The sequence below is a fragment of the Ictalurus punctatus genome, chromosome 27, assembly GCF_001660625.3.
Source record: "Ictalurus punctatus breed USDA103 chromosome 27, Coco_2.0, whole genome shotgun sequence".
In the NCBI taxonomy this organism is placed as follows: domain Eukaryota; kingdom Metazoa; phylum Chordata; class Actinopteri; order Siluriformes; family Ictaluridae; genus Ictalurus; species Ictalurus punctatus.
In genome coordinates, this window is record NC_030442.2 from 6,002,501 (window position 1) to 6,028,793 (window position 26,293).

Below are 26,293 nucleotides of genomic sequence, written 5' to 3' on the forward strand. Positions count from 1 at the left end.
TGAACATTATCATTTAAAACTGTATTTTGTGTTTACTCGGGTTGCCTTTGTTTTATCTTAGATTTTTTTTTTTTGTTCATTTCTGAAACAATGTAGTATGACATATACACAAACGTGCAGAAATCAAATATTTTCCACAGCGCTGTATGTAAAACCTCATCAGCTAAATATCTTGTTACTGTACATAAAATTTTGAGTGTGCAAACTTTGCACTAGACTGTGTGGGGGTTTTTTTCTCATTATTTACAGTTTTTTAAATTTTATTGATGTTATCCAAACCAAGTGAAATATCTGTGTATGGATTCTGTGTGCTCTGCCTTGTCTCTTTTTATACAGTGCCATGCATAAAAGTAAGGACTTTTCTTTACATATTGTAGAACATGGAACTAAAATTAACTTTAATTGGGATTTTATGACATGGATCTACCAAAACAGCCAGTGATATTAAAGTGTTGGGAAACGTCTAGAATAGTAGGCAAATGTTTTACAAATATCAAACAAATAATCAAAAAAATTTGTGATTGCGTAAGTAATCACAAATTACTTATTAATGTAATTTGGAAGTCTGCCTAGAAGTTCTTATGGATTATTTGTTTTAGCTTGCCGAAGTTTTAAGCTGTTCTGCCTCTACTCGGATTATCTCAGGGGATGAATAAAGTTTTATTACATGCAATGAAATTTAAACAAGACGTGACTGAAGTGTGTGTGTGTGTGTGTGTGTGTGTGTGTGTGTGTGTGTGTGTGTGCAGGGTTACACAGATGAACCAGTGAGTAAGATCCTGTCTCATGTGGAGGATGGAAACGTTGTGCAACTTGACCGCTGGAACCTGATTGTGGAGCCAAACACAGAGGCGGGACCAGAGGAGAAAGATGAGCAGGTGACAGACAAGGTAGGCTCCTCCCACCTGCTCACACATGCCCCGCCCTAGCTCTCTCTGTCAGAATGTTTATTTATTTATTTAGCTATATTTATGTAACTTTCAGCTTGTGTTTATGTGCAGTCATGTATATAGCTTATCATTGACTATATTCGTATATTGTTTTTAAATATATATGTATATATATATATATATATTTAAATATATATGTTTTTTATTTCACAGCTTCCCCTAGATGTTTTTAATAACTATTTCAGCCTGGGCTTTGATGCTCATGTAACTCTGGAGTTTCATGAGTCGCGAGGTTTGTGGAATAGTACCAATCTCACTTTAAAATGAATGGGCTTTGTCTGTGTGTGTGTGTGTGTGTGTGTGTGTGTGTGTGTGTGGGCAGGTTGACTGGCACTAATTGAAACACTGTTCTTTTTATCTTTTCACAGAGGCAAACCCAGAAAAATTCAACAGTCGCTTCAGAAACAAGATGTTCTATGCCGGGGTGAGTGAGACAATAATGGATGATGTCCTATGTCACACACACACACACACATACACAACCACGGGCACTAGTTGCCTTTTAGTCTCACATCTTTTGAACATGGCCATTGGAATGCTATCAGCAACCGTGTTCGTGAGGAAACACATGCCGGGCAGTGCCAGATACTGCTCATAATCACGTACTTTGCGGTATAACAGCTCTGTTGAACTCAGGAATCTGATTGTTGAATATTACTCTGTAGCAGCACAGCTCAGTCGCAAGGCAAATCACAGGTTTATATTAATGTGCTTATTCTAATTTGGTATCAGCTCATTCAAAGGAACTTGCATGGCAGATGCTCATATAATTTAAGCCTAACAATAGGGCGGATAAACAAAAACCTTTTGTTATTTAACAGTGAAAATCTATTTAAAGGCGTTCCTTTGTTGAGGCTTTCATTAAAGAGATGCTTAAAATTTATGAAAGAAGAGTTAGTGTCCATGCTTTAAGGTAAAACTGTTCCACAGGGAGGCTTCAGGACTTTGCACTTCTGTGGCACGCAGCGATTGTCTGTTTTTGTGTATATCTCTTACTAAATAGTTTTAGATCTTCAAACGAAATACAACATAAAATAAAGGCAACTTGAGTAAACACACAATACAGTTTTTTTTTTCTTTTATCCATCACCCATGTGAAAAACTAATTGGCCCCTTAAACTTGAAATCTGGTCGTGCCACCTTTAGCAGCAATAACTGCAACCAAACACTTCCGATAACTGGAGGTCAGTCTTTCAGAGCGCTGTGGTGGAATTCTGGCCCACTCTTCTTTACCGAACTGCTTTAGTTCAGACGCTAGAGGGTTTTCGAGCATGGACTGCCCGTTTAAGATCCTGTCAGTTGGTTCAAGTCAGGACTTTAACTAGGCCTCTCCAAAACGTTTGAGCCTTTCAGCAGTGGACTTGCTCCTGTGCTTTGGATCATTGTCTTTCTGCATAATCCAGTTGCGCTTGAGTTTCAATTTATGGACTGAAGACCGGACATTCTCCTTTAGTTCTTTTTGTGGAATTCGGTCTTTGGACCCCTGTCTTCCAAACAGTTCCACTTTCGACTCATCAGTCCACAGAACATTCACCCAAAAGGTTTGAGGATCATAAAGGTGTGTTTTGGCAAATTCAGACTAGTCTTAATGTTCTTCTGGGTTAGCAGTGGTTTTCACCTCGCCACTCTTCCACGGATGCCATTTTTACCCAGTGACTTTCTGATAGTGGAGTCATGAACAGTGACCTTTACTGAGGCCTGTAGGTCTTTTGATGATATCCTTGGGTCTTTTGTGACTTCCTAGACGAGTAGTTGCTGTGCTCTTGGAGGAATTTTGGAAGGTCGGCCACTTCTGTGAAGGTTCAGTACTGTGTCGAGTTTTTCCAGAGCCTCTAAAATAGCTTTGTAACCCTTCCCAGACTGATGCATTTTAATCACCTTCTTCCTCATCATTTCTGGAATTTCTTTCCATTTTGGCACAGTGTGTTACTGGGTAAGATCTTTTAACCAACTTCATACTGTTGGAAAAGTTATATTTAAGTGTTGATTTGGTTGAACACGGCTGATAGTAATCAGACTTTGTTTCCTGAATAAATATCATTCATTAAAAAACTATATTTTGTGTTTATTCAGATTGCCTTTGTTTTGTCTTAGATTTTGTTTTCATTCCTGAAACAATTTATCAAATACAAATAATCAAATACTTTTTCACTGTACTGTATATAAGTAATTGCTTATAGCTATTATAATGAAAGTGATAAAAAAAAAAAAAAAAAAACTTGCTTTGTGGGTGTTCCACAACCTTTCATTTAACTATAAACAAATAAAAGTACAACTTTTCATTCTTTAACTTTTAAAAAACTGTGAAATTGCTGTGTTATAAGAGGAACAAAATGTGATTTTTATGGAAAAACATTAGCCACTTTGTGTCTGTCAGGATCAACACCACCACCCTGTTGTTGATTTTCCTGCATCATCACACAATGTTCTTTTTTAATTATTATTATTTAATTCCTTGCATCAAAATTACTGTTAGCAACGCAAATTAACAGCATACCATATTAAAGCAAATAATGAATATGGATTTTGAGGGCAGCTGAAAACTGAAAGCAGGTTAGCAGAGAGTGTGACACGTTATTATAGTAATTGCAGTGGCACTCATAATGAGTGTTAATGCTGATGCTGATTTATCCTGCTGTTTTTCAGACGGCCTTCTCAGATTTCCTCATGGGGAGCTCAAAAGATTTGGCCAAACACATTAAAGTGGTGGTGAGTGAACAAATTATATCTTCATACCTTTGAATCAACGCTGTTTATTGTTGTGTGAAGACAAAATTGCCCAATCATGGGAATGCGTCAGAATTTTGACCTTGCGGGCACATTTGCATGCCTGGAGCCAATGAAGAAAAAGAGCTGAAAGGTTTCTGTTGGCTGTAAGCTTAGACACAGCACTATTTAGCTGCTATAACAGAGAAATCGGTGGAAACGCATCACAAAGACACACCTTGGATGTGTGTGAACAAATATGCAAAAAAGACAAAAATCTGTTTTTCGGCATGTAACGTACTTTGACACCTCAATTTAAAATTATAATAATAATAATAATAACATACGTATATTACACAAAACCAAGGTGGAAGACGTATTTAATTTTTATCTTGTCTTGGCTGTCGGCCTGCATAGATCATGTTGGGTATGGAGCCAGTTTAACAAGCACAGTGGTAAAAGCAGTCAGTCTGTCTGAAAGTGACTCCAGTCACTTTTGTAAGTAGATTTTTAAATGTTTTTTTAAATGAAATCAGAGTTCGGTGTTACTGTAATCTAATGACTTTTTCTGATGACGCATTAATGTAAAACATTACATTTTAAATGTATGTCGTTTTATTACAGTTACTGATGTCAATAAAGTTACGTTACTTGCGTTACAAATTTATTGTTAAGAAAACAATATTAAGTAAAATGCGTTTTAAAATAAATCATGTTTTGCCCTGAAGATTTTTTCTTTAGCACCGAATAATTCTCCACTTGGTGCGGTTTGTCACTACGTAACTGAACGTCAGTAAAGGAAGACCACCTGTACTTTTATATCTTCAGGGGACGAAGGTGAGACCAATCAGACGGTTTACAGGAAAATACGTGGAAATACTCGTGTCTTATTGGCTGACAGCTCTCAGTCCTGCCAAGTGCTAGCACACAGTCAGTGTGAGGAAAAATGAATATAATAAATATATTTATTTATTTATTTATTTTAATTTTTTTTATTTGAAACCAGTAAAGGGGTTTCAGTAAACTGAAACACTAACATCCTCTGATGCTGAGCAGGAACATGAGGTGTGTAAATGTCTGAGTTCCAGTTTATGTGAACATGATATGAGCAGAGCATAAAGATAACGAGCAGAGGAAAGATAACGTACTTTGCATGACTCTGTAGCAGCTAAACCCATACAGCGATAGCTTAGTTGTGCCTGATCTTGACTAGCGACACCAAACTAGCCTAGTTAGGCAAGTGACAACACCGGAGGCAAGTTTTATGATAATTCTTAGTAATCTGATTACTTTTTACATGTAGTAATCAGTAATGTAATCAGATTACAATTTTAAAGTTTTAAAGTAAAAATCTGTAGTGGATTACGTTTTGAGTAACACTGGTTGAGAGACACACAAATGAGAAAAATAGTTCAGTTCAATGAAAGCCCGTCATTTTCATAGTAGACAAATTACCATGGGCCAGATCATATCATCATAAACCTTGTTCTAACTTATTTTCTGTTTCCACTGACAGTGTGACGGTGTGGATTTAACGTCTAAGGTCCAGGATTTGAAGCTGCAGTGTTTGGTCTTCCTCAATATACCCAGGTAAGAAGCCTTTATTCTCTCTCTCTCTCTCTCTCTCTCTCTCTCTCTCTCTCTCTCTCTCTGTTTCTTTTTCCTGTTTTCCAGTATACAGAGTCTCTTGTGTGTGTGTGTGTGTGTGTGTGTGTGTGTGTGTGTGTGTGTGTGTGTGTAGATACTGTGCTGGCACGATGCCATGGGGGAACCCAAGTGAGCATCATGACTTTGAGCCTCAGCGTCATGACGACGGTTGCATCGAAGTAATCGGCTTCACCATGACATCACTGGTACTTTGATCAATACACACTTCAAAATGAAACACTCAAATTAAATCAGCAAAGCAAACCAAACATGATTCTCATTTTGCAAATGAAAAATGAATTCAAGTAAAGCATCTCAATGCAACTGCATGTCCAATATAAAGGATAACGACAAATACCTTAATTGTTTTTTTTTTTTGGGGGGGGGGTTTGCAAGCAATCAGGAAAAGGAGGCATTTGTTGAATGTCAAATCAGAAAGATTTCCCCTTTGCAGGCGTTATAGTCTAGGCAACACACATGCATGTGTTTTTGGAGCATTGCTTTAGATGTAAGGAAGAGGATTTGGGGTTTTAAAACTGCCAGCATTACAAACTGCATCTTTAATACAGACTCAACTGTATTGCAGAATATAATCAAACAGTCAGAAAAAGTACATAAGAAGTCACTCACAGTTTATGGAATGTAATGGAAATAGACCAAAGTAAATCCTGTTGAAACTGAAACAATTTGTGAACATTATCAAAAATATTTTGTTCTTGCTGTCGTTGCAGGCAACGCTACAGGTCGGAGGTCACGGTGAGAGGCTTAATCAGTGTCGTGAGGTGACCCTCACCACCTATAAGTCAATCCCCATGCAGGTGGACGGAGAGCCGTGCAAGCTGGCCCCTTCAACCATCAACATCTCGCTCAGAAACCAAGCCAACATGGTGCAAAAAACCAAGAGGAGGACCTCTATACCATTGCTTAATGAGTGAGCTACACAAACACGCACTCACACTCGCTCACTCAGTCTGCTCTGTGTTTGTTGGGATATTTTAGATCCATTTTCTCACAATTCCATCATAATAAATGGCAGTCAGGCTGAAGGAAATCATTATTGCTCTCTTTTCCTTTGTCGTTTTGTAAATGTCATACGCAAGTGCATATGTGAGTAGTGTGGCATCGACTGCTTGCCCCTTAATGTGTTGTAATTTACCACTGAGATGTGAATACTGGAAATGGAGGCTAATAATCTCACTGTAACGATCATGTTGTCAGAGTATGACTCCACGACTGCAGTACTGACCATGCATTTATCATAGACGACATGCATACTGAAAAATCAGGGAAAGGCTGAGCACAGTCAGTCTCAGATGTGTTTTTACTGTGTGTATGCGTATGTTGCCCTTAATTATTTCTTTGCATTAATCGGTAATCAAGCGCGTGTCCGTGATCAGACACTGTTTCTTTCCGTCTTACAGTCAGCAGCCGATCCCAGAAAGGTTACGGATCCGAGTGAACCGTATCAGCATGCATGATTATGAAGATCTTCATTACCACAAAGAGAAACTTAAAGAAGCTTGTAAGTGCAAACACACACACACACACACACACACACACTTGTTCCAGTGCACCACATATGCTACATTTTTTGTGGATTTTTTGTTTGTTGTTTTTTTTTTTTTTATACAGATTGTTCACAGATCATTTTATAAGGTCATATACCGCTGATGTGCTTTATAGGTGCATTTACTGCCTACAGCCCATCTGCACATGCCCCCCCTACCAACCTTGTCCATTAGTGGAACTATACACATGGTAGGTGGTCCCACATTGGACCACCACTTACCTGATATTATTTGGGTAGAGGACCATTTTTCTTACAGCACTGACACAGACATGGTGACGACACAGTAGTGTGAAGCAGTGGTTCGTAACTGTAGACTTTGGTGGGGAAGGACATTAATCATGACAAAATTCATTTGAGTGACTTGACGTATGCTGTTGACTTCAATCTAAGGAATATTGTCACCTAACCCCATAATAGACATTTGAGCATCGACAACATACAGGTATCCAGTGTTTGAGAGGTTTTATACATTTGTTCAAATGTGTTCGATACAGCCGATGTGTCGCCAGTGTGCAAGACGAACACAGCAGAGCTAACGTCACTAACCAGAGTTGCGAGGTTTCAACAAAGTTTTCATCTCAAAACCCACATAAAAGATGTGAAACTAGCCCAAACAAATGCAGGCATTTTTGCAGGAAAAGGGAGTCACATTTTTCTTCTTTTGAAGAAGAAGCTTAGTCTTTGTGTGGGAAACAAGTTCACTGTGGAGCACTCAGACTTCTGATGTACGGACACTATCCACTCCACAATCCCCCTTTCCGACTCCCCGTCTTTGTGATATATCTTACAATAGAAATGGCTCTGTACATCATAGACACACTGTCTGCTGTTTGCAGAAATGAATTAGATTTCATTCTGGACTAAGGCCAATTTGCAACCCTGCCATTAACTGTCCTATCTGAGCATGCACGTGGGGCAGTGCGATTCCAGGCCCCTGAGAGCGGCTCTATTAGTGTTTTTTGCAGTTTAGTTTTGACCACTAGGTGCAGTAATAACTCTGTGTAGCTAAATGTTGCAGTGAGGAGCTGTTGATGAACCACCGCTGGTAGTGGGTATTGCATTGCAGATCCAGCAGCTACACTGGGATTTGAAGCACTGTGTTCACTTCAGGCTATTATACACAAGCTGTGTAATTGATGAGCGTAAAATCGATACTAAAATGAATTCTAAACAATTCTCTGTCAGCTTGAAAACTGAATTGCATATTAGTGTTTCCAGCAGAGAGTCTGGACACTGTCTGCCAACAGTAAAAAGCTCTTGAATGAGTTGAAATCCTGTGACTTTCTAACATTTACAAGCTGTCTTTGGATCCATTGCTCACCATCTCCACAATTTGTTATTCTTTAATTTGAAAAGTGTGCATTTTCTTTTCAGATGATGGACATCCTCTGCAAACCAGATGTGTTAAACGAATAAAATGCATCCATTTCATGCAAAGTCCTTTTACTGTCCACTTTGTTGCACATGTATTCAGTTTTTAACATGTTTACTGGCCAGTCATTGTGGAGGAGGATAACCCCTTCATTATGTCTGGTTTGGAGAGTTTTTGTGGTTTTCTGGGTTTTTTTTTTTTGATCTTATGCTGAATCATATTCAGAATGAAAGCATGAACTAACATTAACATGGGTGTCAATGTTATGGTGAGAATGGTCCACCACCCAAATAATCTCTGAACAGCGACAGCTCTATGGTGCACCTTTTACTCTGATGGGTAGGGTAGAATAGAGGGTAGGGTCAAGGAGGTACATGAAATGTGGTTAGGACCATGGGGGAATGCATAATAATGCAGTAGCATTGTACACAGGATTACATAAAGACAAATGCATGCATGAAGGTGTGGGATGAGTACAAAAATCTGCAATAAATTCAGAGGACAGTAAGTACTCAGGACAGTAACTGCACAAGACGATAACTACACAACACAATAAATACAGATGACAATAAGTACTCAGGACAACAGAGCGTATTGGATGAAAGAAACCAGTGTCTGTAAACTGTAGTCTCTACCTTGTCATGCAGTTGCGTAGAATGAAAAGATAGAGAAAACTATGAGTTACAGTCAATAACTGTAGAGTCAGATAGTATACCAATGCATTAGTTGTGGTTAGAGAGTGTAGTTATTAGACATGTACACTATATCTAATAAACTGGCAGCCCACAGTACACTGTACACCTCATTACACCATACACGATACAATCCATAAATCTGAAATTATATCAGTTTGATGAATACTTCTTCACTTTTCTCTTTTCCGACACTAGATGTCAGGACATGACAGCATCAACCCTTTTCATGTGTACACCCACACACTCACTCTCAAACACACACACACAAGAGCTGCTTTTGAGACATCAGTGTAAAATTGACTTACAGAAGGCTACACAACTACACTAAATCCAGCAGAGCACAGTGTTGTTACAGTTCATAAAGATAATATCCATGTCACAGCCAGAACTCTGAGCTGTTCTCTGTTCTGCCTTCCATTGGTAATGAACATAAAACACATCTGGCTCTTGTCTCTGGTGCTGTTACACACTATTCACACCTCTAAAGAGCTTACACAACACTGGAAACAAGCTGGGGGGGACATGGAAAGTGGGGAAGAGAGAGAGGGAGAGAAAGAGGGATGGGATTGAAAAAAAGATGAAAAGTGGAGAAGGGAGAGAAAGAGGGATCGAAAGAGAGGGAAAAAAAAGAACAAGCCTGAATTAAATTAGAGCATGCCTGTTCTGATGTTGCTAAGCAACCAAACATTCCTCAGTAAAGAGCTCTCAGTCTCTCTGTTCTCTCTCTCTGATTGGGAGACTTTCAGTTCTCTAAAAGCAATCTTGTCATTGCACATATTAATATAATAGCTCACAAATCACTAAAGATGTGGCTAAATTAGGGAACCTCTTACAGGCACATCATGAACAACTTCTTCCACCATGACAACAGAAGTAAACCCAGTTAAACTCTGCTGTTCCACTTACATGTTCCTAGTTGACGGGAGCTTTAATTCAGAGTGACTTAACCGGTGAGACAGATATAATCCAAGAAAAGGGCTTAGAGTGTTTTGCAGCCTAGTGCAGAATCATTGTACTGTTCAAACTTTACTGCATTTATTACTGCTTTGTCTTGCTGATATAGTGGTGTACAACACCACGCAGCTGAGCAAGAACGAGGTTCACACATTACAAAGTTTTTCAGATGGAGGGACCAAGGTCTAACAATACATCTGGTACCAAAAATCCAATTGTCACCCAGAAATAAGTGAGAACTGTATCATATCACATCACAGTTTCCCAAAATGGAGCCTTAACAGCTTGCTTTACTTGGTGCATAAACAAGAGAGAAGAATTTTAGAAACTGTAAAGGACAGATTATGGATTTTTGGGCTTAACACTAAATCGGCTTTCATGCTCTGGCCAGAACTGTGCACTGTGAACTTGTCCTGCCAATACATATGTGTTAGTGCTTCAGAGTACGACAAACTTCAAACTAGTCAGAAGCAGTCAGTGAAACGGTAAATTATGCCGTCGGACAAGTTCAGTTCAATTTTATTTGTATAACACTTTTAACAATAGACATCATCACAAAGCAGCTTTACAGAAATACAAATTTCAGATCTAAATTTTAAATTGATAAATTTATCCCTAATGAAAGCAAGCCAGATGGCAAGGAAAAAATCCATGAGATGATATGAGGAAGAAACCTCAAGAGGAACAAGACTCGAAAGGGAACCCGTCCTCATCTGGGTAACACCGGATAGTATGATTATAAATGATTCTCTCTATAACGGTGCACTACATGATAAAACGAAGAGCACAACCATGCAATCAGTAAACCCACTACAGTCCCAACATGAAGTCCATCCCATTGGAGTTATAAACCGCCTACCGATGGAGACTCGAGTGCAATGTCTGTTGGTGCAGTTATTTACAGTCCCAAAGCCGCCACCACAATCATAGTCCCAAGATATCGCACCAAAACCATTCATATCAACCGGAGTCCAATGCCATCTCCAAAGTTCAAAAGTGTGTCTTTAGGCTGTCCATATGTGGCCATCCTCAGCAACTGCGAGTGGTTTCCAAGTGATGAGAACTAATCACTTGGAATCAGGAAATTTAAGGAAGACTGCTGATCTTTACATTATTCATTAATATGGAACAATGCTGTTCATGTTATTCAGACCTGTAAAACAGAGTACCTGGTTCTGATGTATTCAAGTGTTTGTTTTTTCTTTTCTCAAAATACAACGTGGCATCTGACTTCTGCTTCATCTGCCCTGAATGTCTAAAAGACCAGAGCTGGTTTGGGTTCAGCCAGCTGTTGTGTTCTGGCCGGTGTCAGGTATTTTCCATTAGGAATCTCCTTTTAGAAATGCCTCTCCGATGAAGTCCAAATCGAGCAGTGCATTAGTTTCGAGCGAGCGGGGTATAATAATGGGCTCTGTGAAAAGAAAAATTGCTTCCATTAATCAAAAATGCAATACCTATTGATTTGTATTCTGTTTCCTGGTTGCAATGAGAAAACAAACCTTTTATAAACTGCTTGGTAACGTTATAAGTGCTTTCTCCCGGCTTATCTTGCTTTCTCTGAATTGGCCTCCTCAAAATGATCTAACAACAAATACACTGATAAATGTCATGAGCCCACAAAACTTTGCACAGAGGATATTATGAACAGCACTAATGGTCTCTGGATGAGGGGCCCGTGTTATTTCTTTAATCCAACATGTAGCCCCTTTCATTTTCTCAGCAGATTTGTGATTAGTTTTTAATAGAATTTAAACCCTTTAAGTAACTAGGGTGTGTTTTCAGGGTAATTAGAGTGTTTTTATTCTTCATATATATATATATATATATATATATATATAATTAATTTATTTTTATTTTTTTGTGGTTACCTACTGGGCAAGCAACTTCAAAAACAAGAAAAATAAAATGAAAACTGCTATTTATTTATTTATTCATTCCCACCAAAGGTTTTCATTTGGTGTGCGTGTTCAAGTGTAATGCGCTTCAAGCACCTCGATGCTGTAACAATAGCGTGTGCTACCTATTATGAATCCTGCCACCTGCTTCACTGTACTCATTGTCCGAGGTGTGAGCTGCCTGACAGTAGAAAGAGTTTTACTAGGTGGGTTAATTTGCATGTGCGGAGCTTCTCTGAATCAGGAACATGCAGGTATTTGGAAGACCTGACGAACCGAAGCAAAGTAATGCGCAGAGTAAAACTGTCATATACAATAACTCTTCTACTAGCACCAGCACACAGAGTCATCTGTGTAATTAAACATATCGAGAGAGAATAAAGTCTCTAGACATCCGCATATCTTTTACAGGTAATGCGAGGATATGACACTACTCTACACTGACTCTTTTTGTGCTACATTAGTCACTTTAGCGAAATGTTAGATTAATACTCATATCTTCAATCATTTTCCATGATCTGTATTAATGGATTTAACTAGCTAAGTAATGCACCATCAATCATCACATTGTGTTAATAAACCACTGTTTATTCTAGTCAGTTTCCAGGCAACCAAATCATTAGAGTGGACAGCACACTGGTTTACTTGGGACATGTGTCGGAAAAACAGCACAGCACACAGACCATTTATCAAGGGAATGATGGAAATATTCTTTGTTGTTTTTTTTTTCTTCCTTTTTTCTCTCTTGTTCTGTCGCTCTCTTTCTCTCTCCATCTCTCAGCAATCCCATTGGGGCTCATCGTCATCCCTGGAGACAGTGACCTGGAAACTTGTCGTGTACAGATTGAGAAACTACAAGAGGTAAAGAGACAGAGTTGGGGGGGGGGGGGGGGGGTACTGGGAAGGAGGGAGGACGAGCAGAAGAGAAGGAGTTCTAGGGAATCTTGTGAATGGGGGAAAGAGGGACAGAAAAGAAGCGCGAACTAAAGTGACGAAGGAATTAAAGGGAGGACGAAGATGGCGAAAGAGAAAGACGGATAAAGAGACAATGCCAAAACACAGTAAGATGAGGGAGATACATCTGGAGATTGAAGAAGAATATAAGAGAGTTGTTGTGTATGATTAAAAAAAAAAAAAAAAACCCTGGGTGTTCAGATCTCATTCACAAGTGTGAATCACATGTCTATCAAGATGCCATTTTAAGGTCATTATTTAGTCTGTACTCTGTTCAGAGCAGTGAAACTTTTCTGAAGCGCAGCTTTGCTTGAACTAACACTGCCTGCTGTGTTACTCGCTTGTTTTATTTATATGTTTATTTTTACTGGACTGGAATAGGTATTTTTGCTTAATAAATGATTGAGTAATAGACACCTCAACGCTGAAACCCACACGCTTGGAAGTCTCCCAAGACGCCTACAGCAAGTGGCAGTATACACCTAAAAGTTAGAGCAGCAATTCATCAGTAAAGGAGAGAGTTGAAAATACATTTACAACCTTCACCCTTTTTTCCCCAGTAGTATTCTGACTCGCCTCCCGCGCTTCCATGGTTACTGCATCCTTCACCAAGCCCGGCTGTTAATTTCTACCCGTAAGCAGTCTCCTCATTGAAAGAAGAAATACAGTGCCAGATTTGGTCAAATGGGCAGCACTATTCTGCAGTGTAGAACTGCAATTAGTGAATTGCAGGACAGTAACACTAGGCTGATGTAGGCTTGTTTCTTCAGATAGTGAAAACAAAGTCTGGAAAGAAATGTGCGGTTTCCAAACGTCCAAAAATGGTAGTTATTGTGCTTACCTCTATATACTTGTTTATAGAGATGTGTATATTGTGAAGTCACGGGGTGTTTTGCATCGTCTTGTTTTGAACACGGGCTTGGACACAATTTGAATAAAATGATTGGCATATATAAATGAATGATGATAGGAGCTATTGTTACAGAAACGTAGTTAATCAGTGCATTGTAGCTGAGAATGAGGGCGTTCGTATAAACCTGTTTTCAGAGCCGCCATTATAGAAGATTAATCAACAGCTTTTGAGCAAATTGAGAATTCAATACTGCTGCTGTATATTAGATAATAATTCGTAATGATAACTATATATTAACTGAATCGCGATAGATGAAGTTAGTAAATACCATACGTATTCGTACTAATCATTTGATTGGCAGATTGGAATTGGTAATATATTCATATAAATTGAAAACTCCAAGAATCATTATACGTTGGAAACTCGATATTAGAGGCCATTTTTTATTGCCATCATGTGTATACGTTTTTAACAGGGAAGACGAGCGTGTTAATTTCTCCATCTTAAACTGAGAGCATGACAGCACGACAACGTTGCCAGCTGTTCTAAAAACATGCTCAGATGGTGTGCTTGTATTGCACGCAAACACACACACACACACACACTAATTCTTGCTAAGGCAGGCGTTTTCATTACTTTAATGTATCTTCTCTGTCGATAGTTGGCTCCTCTTCATAGTAAGAGTTATAGCAAGAGCTCGCTCTTTTTCACAAGAAAAGCTTTTACTTTCGAGGAAAAGCAGCCAAATGTTTCCTGCTCCCTTCCACTTGCCTCGTTGACACACACTTTCAGAATCCTCTTAATTGGTCATTCAGCTCTCTACGGATGTAGCAGAGCTTCTTGTTTGCGTTCACGTATACCCCAGTGGTCTTTGCCAAGCTGAAAAAAGTGTTGCTTAAAGTTACATGTGTGCACCTAATTAGCTGGAGATGCTGAGGGTGTTATAGCAGTATTCTGTTTATATCGTTAAATTCAGTATGTCTTATTGCATGTAACGAAACATGGATGAGACTGATTAAAAAGACAGACTAGTTAAATAAAGCAGAAGCAGCACTTCTGTGAAAGCGTTGCTTTAAGAAGAAATCCAGCACCTTTATGCATGCGAGGGGGAAAAAACCTCACTAATCTGCCAGAATTCAATGATTTTATGTTGTAATATTAATTACAACTATAACAGCTAATGCAATTTAACGCATTTATAGACTTGGGGATTTTTTGGCCTTTGAAAGCTTATGATTTCATATTTTGCTTAGGTTTTTTTTTTCTTTTCTTTTTAAAGTTTAAATATAGGTGCGCGCACACACGCACACACAGCCCCTTCCCTGCTGATGTTAATCAAGGACCACAGGCGGTAAATAGGGTGTGAAATGTGTTGCTATTAGAGGTTTCTGAAGTGCAGCTGGGTATTTATTTGATAAATCATTTTGCATACTCTGTAACTCTCTCTCACACACACACACACACACATTTTCACGTGAACGACTCTTCTAACCTCTTCTGAACCTAGCAGTGCATCCATGTCTCCTGTATGTGTGTGTTTTTCTGTGTGCGTGTGTGAGTGTATATGGATACATGTGAGACTAGAACGGTTTTAGTTATAATATGATGTATAGAATGGATCCTATAGGCAAGACTTTTGTGCGGTGCATGTATTTAATCAGGGTCTGTGGGAATATGTGTGTGCGCGTGTGTGTGTGCGTGCTTGTGTGTGTGTGTGTGTGTGTATTTTGGGATCTCTTATATCCTGCAGGACTTTGTGGCATGTCACCCATCTCTCCAGCGACTGATGCTGCAGGTGGGTGAAATAACTAGAATGGTAGACAGACTTGGAGCAATCTCAGGAACAAGCCTGGAAAACAAAAAGCCCATTATTGTTCATACCGGGACGCAGTCACACGCACGCGACAGTTTGATTGAACACAAAGGAGCTTGTTGAAGCAGAAGATCTGCGCTCATGACTGTGACTCTCAGGATATTTGGTGGATGTTTTCTATTCCTCTGAGTAAGAGTCTGAATTGGAAAACAGATGTTTGTCTTTCAGGAGGGGAGGAAAAAAAGCGTTTCCGTTTGGTCTCAAGCAGAGCGTAATCTCTTCCCTCATTTTTATCCCCCTCCCCACCTCCCCTCAGTACTGCCTCTGAAGCCATGCTCTGCTACTGCTCTTACACCCACACATGAATATTTACTGTGCAGGCTGAACGTCCTGCATTTTAAAACACTTTAATTCATTTTAAAACACTTTTTTTCTTTTTTTGTGCATTTGAAGTAGTACTGTCTAGGTCTATTTAATAATACAATGCTCAGTCCTTCCTTCTTGTTCCTAAGGGCTCCTCAAATGTGATTAATGTTGTTTGTGGGATCAGGACTTTGCCTGTGCTGTGTTTTATTGTGTTGTGTATTTGTTGTATCATGGCTGTGCATGTATGTGTGTGATGCCTCTCGGCAGTGTTGGTATAGCATTGGTTCAACAATGTGGCTCGTCTGTCTTCTGTTTATTCATTTTTTGAAACCTTGAACAACTGGCTGCCATTAGTCATTAGTCAGATGTGTGTAAAAGGCAGTTAAGACTGACCAAGGGTTGGAGCACTCAATTTAACCAAAACGATATTCAGATTTCTATATTTCAGATCAGATCTTCAGATAAAGATTAGGTCATTGTGTTGTTGGTAGGAAGTAATATACCACAAAATCTTTGCTTTAATCTTCAGATTATTTGCTGTACTAACTTACAGATGAACAGAAATAATTGTTTTCTTTTTCCTCTCCTGTCTTCTGTTGTCTTGCAGGCAGGTGATGATACCAAGGCCAAAACCCTGTCATGTCAGAGATTGTCACCAAAGTGGTGCTTTCTGGACTGTAAGTAATTCTTGTCTTTCATGCTTTAGGGGTATTGTTCTGAAGGCCAAGTTTGCTTTGGAAAGTAGGCTAAATTCTTTGTTCTTTCGTTCTTATCCCCCCCCCCCCCCAGTTGTTCAGTTGTTTTTTGTGTATGAGTGGCGCTGCTGTGCTATTCTAGGATGCAATATAGATTTCTGTTTTCTTCCTTTATTATGATGTTTTTCCCCCCTAGAAACGTAGGTAAAAGTGGTCAGTTCTGAAAGGCTAGGAGTTACATGGTGTTCGCTCTCAGATCAGTGCTACAACGCAAGAATAATGAAAGAGAGAGTTATGTTATGTGAATATTACAATGCCTAAGCTTCTCCAGAGATGGTATAACATGATGGTCCTGTCTCACCGTCTCAGCCTTGAGAAAACAGCCAGCTTGCTCAGTGGCCCAATCGTAATTAAATAAAGGTTACGAAAGGTTCGTTTGAGGAGAGAATATTCACTGACATTTCTGCCCTAATGAGCAGGCCATTACCCAGCCAGCATTACTGCCAGAGAAGGGGAAGTTAGAGGAGGAGACAGAAGCAGAGAGGGAGACATTCTGTTTTCGTAGACTAATTAGATGTCTGACATGATGGACTCGATAGGGTGTTCTCCCCTGCCATCTTCCAGACTGGCTCTAATTCTACTCATTTCTCATGGTGCAAAAGCCATGGAAACACACACACACACACACACAGCATTAACTACTGAGTCTACAGCATGAAATAGAATTTTTCTAATTCCATGGAAACGGACCTCAGATGAACCTGACAATGTACACTGACCAGAACCCTTTAAGCCAACAGCAACCTGGTTTTGTTTTGTTTTTTTGTCCCCCACCTCCCCCCAAGACCCATTAGAGCGAAAACCACCCTTCTGGCCAGAACCATTAAGCCAATCTTCACCCTCCTCTCCTGAGCACTATCTCCCTGTGTGGAAATCTTTTAGCAAACACAGCCCTATTTTCCAGTTTCCTTAAAGCCAACACTAAATCACAACACTAAATGTCCAAAATCATTCTAGGCAAATCAACTCCGCTATCTAACAGAATCTCTACCCAGAACCATACTAACCAGCCTAATTTTGGAGCGAGCTTTAACTATGTCCAAAGCTGTTATAGCAAACACCAGGCTGTTCTCCTGAACTTTTAGAACCATCACTCTCACAGCCGACATTACAATCAACAATGCACAACCTCATCAACAGAACAGAGGCTGCTTCAGAGTCCACATTCATACTAGGCAACACAGCTCTGCTGAGCATAACCTTTTCAGCCTACAGTATCTACATTTGATACAATTGAGATAGGGTGTAATTGAGCATTTGAGTGTTAACAGTCTTGCTCGAGGAGCATGTTAGTGGTGGCTTGGCAGTGCTGAGATTTGAACTCAAAAGCTTCTGATCAGTAGCCCAAAGCTTTAACCAGTGAGCCACCAGGTCTCCCTCTACCTGGCTGGGTGTCTTTAACCAAAATCATACTTGCTAACCTGACCCAAATCCTCAGGCAATTTTGAGTGAGGATGAACTATTTCTGTTATACCGAACACCAGCCTGTTTTGCTGACATTTTAGAACCAACGTTATGACCATTGCAGCCAACATCACAATCAATACTTCACTGTCTCAACAAAGTCAGAGACTGTTACAGAGCCCGGTCCTCTCTCCAGCCAAAACAAAGGCAAGTCCTCTTGCCAAAAACATTAATCCACCCTCCTCTGCTGAATCATCTTAAGCCTAGTGCACACTACATGATTTTTCCACAACGTTACTACACCCCCCCCCAAGCTCGGCTACTTCTACACACCTCTCTCCAGCCAGAGCTATTAAACCCATCTCCATTCTGCTTTCCAGAACCATTACACAAAACACTATTTTGCTCCACAGCTATGTTGTTGCATTACTGTCAACCACATGTAGAATCTTCCATATACAACCATGCTTGTAAATCACCTCTTAATACACCAGATAATCATGCACACATGGAGAAATAAAAAGATTTCATTTGGAGCACAGATGAATAGTAAGGTTATTAGAATAAAAGCTTTCGTGTGTGTGTGTTCACGTCTCTGTACTGATGGTAGTTTCTTTCTCGTCCTATTCAAAGTGAAGAGATGGGCTACTCTGCTCTCTCTCACTCTCACACACACACACACACACACACACACACACACACACACACACTCGGGTCTTATGTTACTAGAGTTTTAAAGGTAAATTCTAATTAGGGCCCATGAGACCAGACAGTACTATATATAAACATGAATTTTTTATACGATATTCTAGTAAATTGCAAAACATATACCGCATCACAAACACATACACATGCTCCTGTGAATTTAAATGCAGGTGCATGTAAAAAAAAAAAAAAAAAAAAAAAAAAAAAAAAAAAAAAAAAAAAAAAAAACCTGTTTTGTTTTATCATCATTTATCTTTTTTTTTTTTTTTTTTACAAGGCAAGGAAAAAAAGGTGCTCTAAGGTGCAGGGTGTTTGAGTAAACAGTAGTGAGGATTCAACAAAGCATTCTGCCTGAAATCCTTCTCAGGTTTATTTACTCTTTTGGTGAGGAATCGAATTGGAGCTGTGCTTTCCATCAGCAGTTAGACTGAAAACAAATACAATTATTCTGATGAAAAGCCTATTCACGAAAATGAAAAGGGGTGCAGGTAAAAAACAGTTAATTTGGCAATGTTGCAAGTTAATCATGATAAACTTTAACTAAATTACACATTTAAACTGTGAGCCAATAGACAACAAAGCTGAAATAGAACTGCCTATTTGTTCCTCGGGTTAATCTCCAGTGTGCTGCTTTACTCTATTGGAGAGTTCGAGGTCTTGCAGAGGGAGAGATATGTTAGAGCATTTGTCTTTTAAGTTTGGAGGATGTTTGGAGGAACATCTCCCGATCCCATTTCCTACCCTCTGTTCCATCTTTACCTACTCTCTTCCCTTTGGCTTGGAGCAGATTCCGGCTTTATTTTCAGAGCGCTTCCTGTAGTTTTCTTTAACAGAGTATAGTGGGGAGACACAACCATGGCAAACTGTGATATTTTGAAGCTTATCTCAGGCATATGGTCGTGTTTGTGATTATTATGCCCTCTGTTTCCTGCTGATGTATCAGGCAGACCAACTGTGTGTGTGTGTTTTCAAAGGTGGGCGGATGTTTGTGTACATGTTTTGAAAGCTGTATTAAATGTTCCATTACTGCATTACTTATTTTTTTGCTTAATCACATCATCCTGACTCAGTTCCCTGCAACGCTTTAATAAAATCAGTGAATCCATTAATCAATCAATTATTTGAAAGTGCAACATGACCAACAATGTGAGAGGCATTATGCAAATAAACGAAAATCACTCTTATTAAGCCAGTTTCATTTTATATATATATATATATATATATATATATATATATATATATATATATATATATATATATATATTAGTGTGTGTATAATATTTATTTATTATTATTTTTTTTTTTAATAGGCACCGTATTCAGTCGTGTGCTTTCACTAGTCCTAATGGCAGGACTGCGCACTGAGCAAACCGACCATATCCACCAGTGTCTATGTCAGTATGGGACTGTATGAGCCAAACTGGAGACAGGAAATCACTATGGACATTTCATGAACATTTTGAAAATATGTTTGTCATGTTTGTAAGGCGCTTAGGAAATGTTTGTTCTGCCATCTGTTACACATCAGTTTGCCAAATATGAATTGCAGAAAATTAAGCTTTAACTCATTTCTTCTAGAAACAGTTCAGCTCTGGACCATTCTGCTAGACAAAAATTTATTTCTGCAGGATGCACATTACACAGCTACTGCTTTTCATAATTGTTCAGCATTGGCAAAACTAATTAAATATTCTTACATTCAACACCAGACTGAAATGTGTCCCTGAATGGTGCGTTTAATGAGTAAAAGAGATAATTATTTAAAGAGCTTATGTTTGTGGTTTGGTATGGGCTCTGTGCTTAAATCTGTACCCGTGTTGTCTTGTTTTCACAGCAACTACAGCAGATCGATTCTACAGGATCGATCGCGCACAGGTAAGTCTTTCTTCACGTTTAACCATAACCCACTATTAGCAAAATGATTCTATTAATTATTCAGTGCTTATAGTTGTTATGCTATTTGACTTGTACCTGGAATTTAATGGGTTTAATCTAGAGCTGCAACAACTAATCGATAAAAATCGATTATGAAAATCCTTGTCAAAGAATTTCATTATCGATTAGTCACGCTTCAGAGATAATATATAAAGTTGTGTCCCAAATGACGTACTATACACTAACACTATGCACTGTGAACTCTACTGTCTAGTGTATGAATCTCAGAAGGGTATTATCATCTCAAAAGTAACACTAGCAGTTTTTTACTAACCGGAAGTATAAGCCGCTTCCTAGTCGACAGGCACATGACATCATACGCACGTAATGCGAGATACCTTGAGTCACCGACAATACAATTCTATGTCAGCGATATATTTTATACCCAGCATGACCTCAGTCACCATCAGACGGAGGCCAAATCGTCACATGACTGAGGAAGAACGTGTGTGACCTCCAAGTTCTCTAAGGCAGGGTAGCATTTTATAAGAAACACCGCGGAGGATATCAAACTTTATAAAGCAGAGATTGTGTAGCACGGAAGCACGACAGTGATGCACGAGCACAAACTTATTTGTATCCAAAATGCTCCACTATGTGGAAGGGGTTAGGGAAACTGGTGCAAGTTGCTTAAAAGGTTTAGTTTAATTTAAGCTTATTGTCATTATATGCTGTATTTGCGCGCTTGCAGTGTAACTTCTGTCGTTTATTATAACGGAAGTGATGTATTAGTAACGAGGCCGCGTTGCTCCTCACATATGGTGTAGACGCGGTGATACAGAGTGGGAGCACCAGTAAGACCTGTAATGTCTAATTAAAACACTATGATCAAAAGTAAAATAATATGTCTAAAGGCAGTGAGGAACAGAAACCACAAGGTGCAGTGAAAGTGAGATTTTATTATTAATTTAGGACTGTAGCTTAATTTAGTGCTTTTTGTGTATCCATAAAAAATGATGCATAAATATGTACTTATATATATACGTGTGTGTGTGTGTATATATATATGTGTGTGTATTTATATGTATGTGTGTGTGTGTGTGTGTGTGTGTGTGTGTGTGTGTGTGTATATATATATATATATATATATATATATATATATATATATATATATATATATATATATATATATATTCATGTATACATAATTTTTATGGATGCACAAAAGGCACTGAATTAAACTACAGTCCTAAATGAATAATATATATTCTGGTGTGTGTGTCTGAAGTTTATATTTGTAACACTCAGTTTGTGGATTTTATTGCACCCCCCCCCCCCCCCCCCCCACCAATTAATCGAAGAATAAAATAATAATCAGCTAACAAATTGATTACGAACCTAGTTTAATCCGAACACCTCAAAAACAAGTAGCATATAAATAATGTCAGCTTGGACCTAAAGTGTTCTATCAGTGGAAGATTCAGGAATAAAAAGCTGTATGTTGTTTTACAAATGTAAATTATGTATGTATGTTGTTCTACAAATGTAAATTATGGGTGTGTGTGTGTGTGTGTGTGTTAGGAACATCTGCACTATGTGACTGAGATCTCTCAGGATGAGCTGTTTATTTTGGACCCCGAGCTGGTAATCACAGAGAGTGTGAGCACATCACCAGGCATGCCTGACTTGGTAGACTCATCCGCAGAGATCTCTTCAGCTCAACAGAAATTCGCCTTCCCATCAACCTCCTCGTCTCCTCCCTCCTCTCCAACAGCCAGGTCAGCTATATACACAAATTACATTAAATATAGCTCTAATAAGACTTTGATTTAATGAGCTGTAGTACAAGCCCTTGAACAGGAGACATGTTTATAGTCGGGTAATTAGTACGTTACAGCTGTAATAATGAACCTTAGCATTGAATATGGCACAGATGGTTTAAAATATATTTATCCCATACTGCTTGGTGTAGAACATTAGGGAGCAATTTTATGGACTGTACAAGAGCCTTTCCTTTCAGCTCATATCAGCTCATATCTCATACACCACTTTTTTTCCCTAAGAAATTCTACAGGTGATATACTTGTGGCACATGTGGTTTTGATTTACAAGACCATATTTTCAACTATTTTTTTTTTTTTTTTTTTTTTTTTTTTTACGAACAATTTAGGTAGTATTTCAGTATGAGAAAATTAACCACAAATACATCTTTCCATAACCTTTTTACCGCTCTTTATCAAGGGCGCAAATAATTCTGGAGCTATATATAATAGATGACAGAGACATCCAGACAGATATTGGCTGTTTGTGCATCCACCGCTGTTTTTGGGAGTGGGGGGTGGGGGAAGGGTGTTTGAAGCTTTAAGTAGAGAACCGTGGGGTAGCTGTGCTGGATTATGCTTGAAATGGAATATCTAATAAAAGCCCATAGAACTGTATCTGAAAACAAAAAAACAGCTGTGTGTGTGTGTACACGCATATACGTGCTGTAGACTGTTGTAGTCTCTTTTGTTGGTCTGTATGAGAGAAGGTGCACAGTACATGTCGCAGATTTCAAATGGAAAACTAAGCTCGTCACTAAGTTCCGCTTGAATTTAATGGTTGGAGGTAGTGAGGGTTTTACTGAACATGCACTTCCTCTCACTCCCCTATGGATCTTACTCACTGCAAAACCGCAGATATTGCACCATAACTCAGGACTTACAGCCATGTGCTTTATGAGATGGAGCTGGTCAGTATGTGCTGTACATTACATCATTCCTTAATGAACATCGATGTTATATCATTTTCCTGGTACTGTTTCCTCTCTTCCTCTCCCTGATTGCAAAAGTTCCAGTCCTTATCTGCAGGAAATAAGCCAGTGCAAAATATGTACACACTATCTCTGTAATAACTCCCTCGGTGAACCACAAGTTCTTCACACACCAACTTTTGCCTGCAGGCTATGCACAGCTCAAGACATGGACTGTGTACGAGTATGCGCATGTTTAGACTCGGCAAGGATTAGTTCAACTCATGAACCAAATTAGACATTCTTTTTCCCCCCAATAGTCCCAGTTCACCATTCGAGAGTCCAATAATGTGCACATTGCTGCTACAAGGGTCAGCTCCCTGTACAGCATGCTGAAGTAGATTTGCATGTGTCTTCACTGTATGTGTATCGTATGCCAGTATTTTCTGAATGTTAATTCAGATTCAAGTGTTAGAAAATGTTAATTTAAGCATGTATTTGCAGTTGTATTTCCCTTATGAGCGCACATAATCTGAGATATAATTCAGATACTACTGTTGCTACCAAATTTAAAGTGCAAATGCAAATTCTATGTGATATTTTCAATCCCTAAACTGGTCTGATTCTGCCATGTTGAAAAAGTAATGGTAAACCTTACATTTATAAATTACACTTTCTCATCCTCACACTACAACTCGCCCGAAAATAAAGCCATTTGCAATCCCATTTGTGTTTACTTTATCACTGTCAATCAAATGCCGCGGTCAGGACTTTGTGAGGGTCTTTTTGGTGCAGAATGCATTTGAGGTGGAGGAGGTGACAAAATCCGTATAAACCTTTGATGGTCACAGATTCTTTTGTTATGCTAAAAACGTGGAGAGACCAAACAATTCACTACTGAAGGGGTTGGAAGAGCTTTCACAAACACCATTAGTATTGATGTTGACTTTGCAAACATGCATGAAGTAATTCACAGGTTTGGAGTGGAAGTACCAAGATTGCCAGGTTTTCATCACAAATTAAAATCTCTCCAAATCTAAGTGTTAAAACTAGAGATGCACCGATACTAAATTTCTCAGCCTATACTGATAACCCATTATTCAGAGTGATATCGATAACGGATACCGATAACTGATACTGATAGTTCTGCCTTTTATACCTTCTTTTAAATGAATAATAATTAATTCCACAATTATGAAAGAAATGCAAATAAAAACTTTATTCTCTCCATTTCAACAAGTTGTTTCACGGTAACTGGTCTCATAAGCAGAAAACACATCACTCTAATTAACATGAACACATGAACAAAATTCTGAAGATTAAAGTAAGATTTCTTAACTTATTGAATGTTATTAATTCATTTTAACATTGACTGAATTGTAAAAATCCTTCTGTTAGTCTCGCATTCACTCACCACAAACACAAGCATTTCTACTTCATCATTAACATCAAACTGGTAATATATAATATCAACTTTTTTATATATTAACATTAACTGGATATGAAATGTACTACTCTACAAATATATTTTTTTGCGCAGGATATACTTTTTTCAACTCCTCTTCATTTAAAATCTTTCAACGGTGTACTGGCCCTTTAATTCAGCGCGAGCAGCTCGAGCAATGTGGGGGGGGGATTAGACTCTACGTCGAAACTCCCGCTTCACTGCTGCTCACTTCTGGTGTAAAATTTTAGCAGTACTGAACTTACAAACTGCAGTCCCACCGTCTTTTGATTAATTGGATATAATCGGCCCTGATTATCGGATGTTTTTAAACTATCGACCAATCGCGTGAAAAATAGCCTTTTTATCAGCCGATACGTCTCTATTTAAAACCATGCCATTTCCCATTAATATTTAATTTACTAAAATGTCCTAAAATTATCTATAATTATTACATATTTTGTCAAAGAAAGTATAACTTACTTGCGAGAGTAAGTAAACCAATAAACCCATTCAATGACACCTAATGTGATGAGACTTGTTTCACTGAATGAATGTGGTGTTTTTATTCCATACATTTCATTTTCTTTATTTACAATAACTTGGTTAGTTTATCCTTTGTTAGCTCCCTTAGGAGAAATTTGTCTTGGGCAATTGAGAGAGCAGGTCAACATGCAACAGTTCACCATACAATTACACTTCATCCATACAACATAAAATATTTCATTATACCTGCACTTTAGAAATAACACAAAACCCTACATATTACACATATGCTCTCACCCACACACACAAAGCATTTGTTATTATTCAATAATTTAATTGACAGTGGAATTAGAGAGAATATTCAACTTACAGATTGGTGCCCTATATCTTCTGCACGAAAGCATCAGCTCACACTCTTTATGAAGAATATGGCTTGGATCAGCAACACTTTTAAGGCTCTGCTTCTTTACAGACCTCTCAAAAATCTCCTGTAGAGAAGTTAGTGGCAACATGCCAATTATTTATTCCGGCTGTTCTAAATACATTTTGAAGTTCTGACCTAAATTTAATGGACAGATTTCCAAACCATATTGTAAAACCATAACATATAATAGATTCAATAGCTGATCTATAGAACACTAATATTTCTACTGATGCACGTTTTCACCTCTCAGTCACTACATTTTATTCATAACCACAGCTCACATGCATAATTGAGTATGCTCTAAGTGCATGCATAGAAAATAAAATCCAGCCTAAATGGTTCACTTGTTAAGTTGATATAAATGCATGACCTCCAACTTGTGTTAAATAAATTGCCTAGCTGCAGCATGGTAATACGTAGCCAGTTTCCAAGTGAAAACAGGAGACTTGGCAACACTAAGAAGAACCCTTTGACGGTGAAAATCAAAATGCAGACTGCATTGTAAGTGTTTTATTTTTGTTGTAGCCTGAGGATGAGAATCATCATATGGTAAAATTTTTAATTCTGGCAGCCAAATGCATGTTTTGCAATTGTATTTTAATCATGTCTCAAATAAATGCAATCACAACTACACGATTAAATGAGCATTATCTCATTTTCCTTTGAATTTGAATAAAGTTGATCTAGTCTCGAA

General features: G+C 38.5%; 1 protein-coding gene across 11 annotated transcripts in view; it reads left to right on the forward strand.

Moving 5' to 3' along the window:
- The window catches only part of dgkza (diacylglycerol kinase, zeta a), a 177,340-nt gene that overhangs the window by 123,546 nt on the left and 27,501 nt on the right, over window positions 1-26,293 (forward strand). For all 11 annotated transcript variants that reach the window (XM_053676609.1, XM_053676611.1, XM_053676612.1 and 8 more), the window contains 12 exons: window positions 750-890; window positions 1,104-1,182; window positions 1,319-1,374; window positions 3,597-3,659; window positions 5,173-5,246; window positions 5,398-5,509; window positions 6,035-6,234; window positions 6,725-6,825; window positions 12,571-12,650; window positions 16,383-16,452; window positions 20,474-20,514; window positions 22,096-22,292. In XM_053676609.1, coding sequence (XP_053532584.1) covers window positions 750-890; window positions 1,104-1,182; window positions 1,319-1,374; window positions 3,597-3,659; window positions 5,173-5,246; window positions 5,398-5,509; window positions 6,035-6,234; window positions 6,725-6,825; window positions 12,571-12,650; window positions 16,383-16,452; window positions 20,474-20,514; window positions 22,096-22,292 — 1,214 coding nt within the window. The remainder of the gene's footprint in view (window positions 1-749; window positions 891-1,103; window positions 1,183-1,318; window positions 1,375-3,596; window positions 3,660-5,172; window positions 5,247-5,397; window positions 5,510-6,034; window positions 6,235-6,724; window positions 6,826-12,570; window positions 12,651-16,382; window positions 16,453-20,473; window positions 20,515-22,095; window positions 22,293-26,293) is intronic.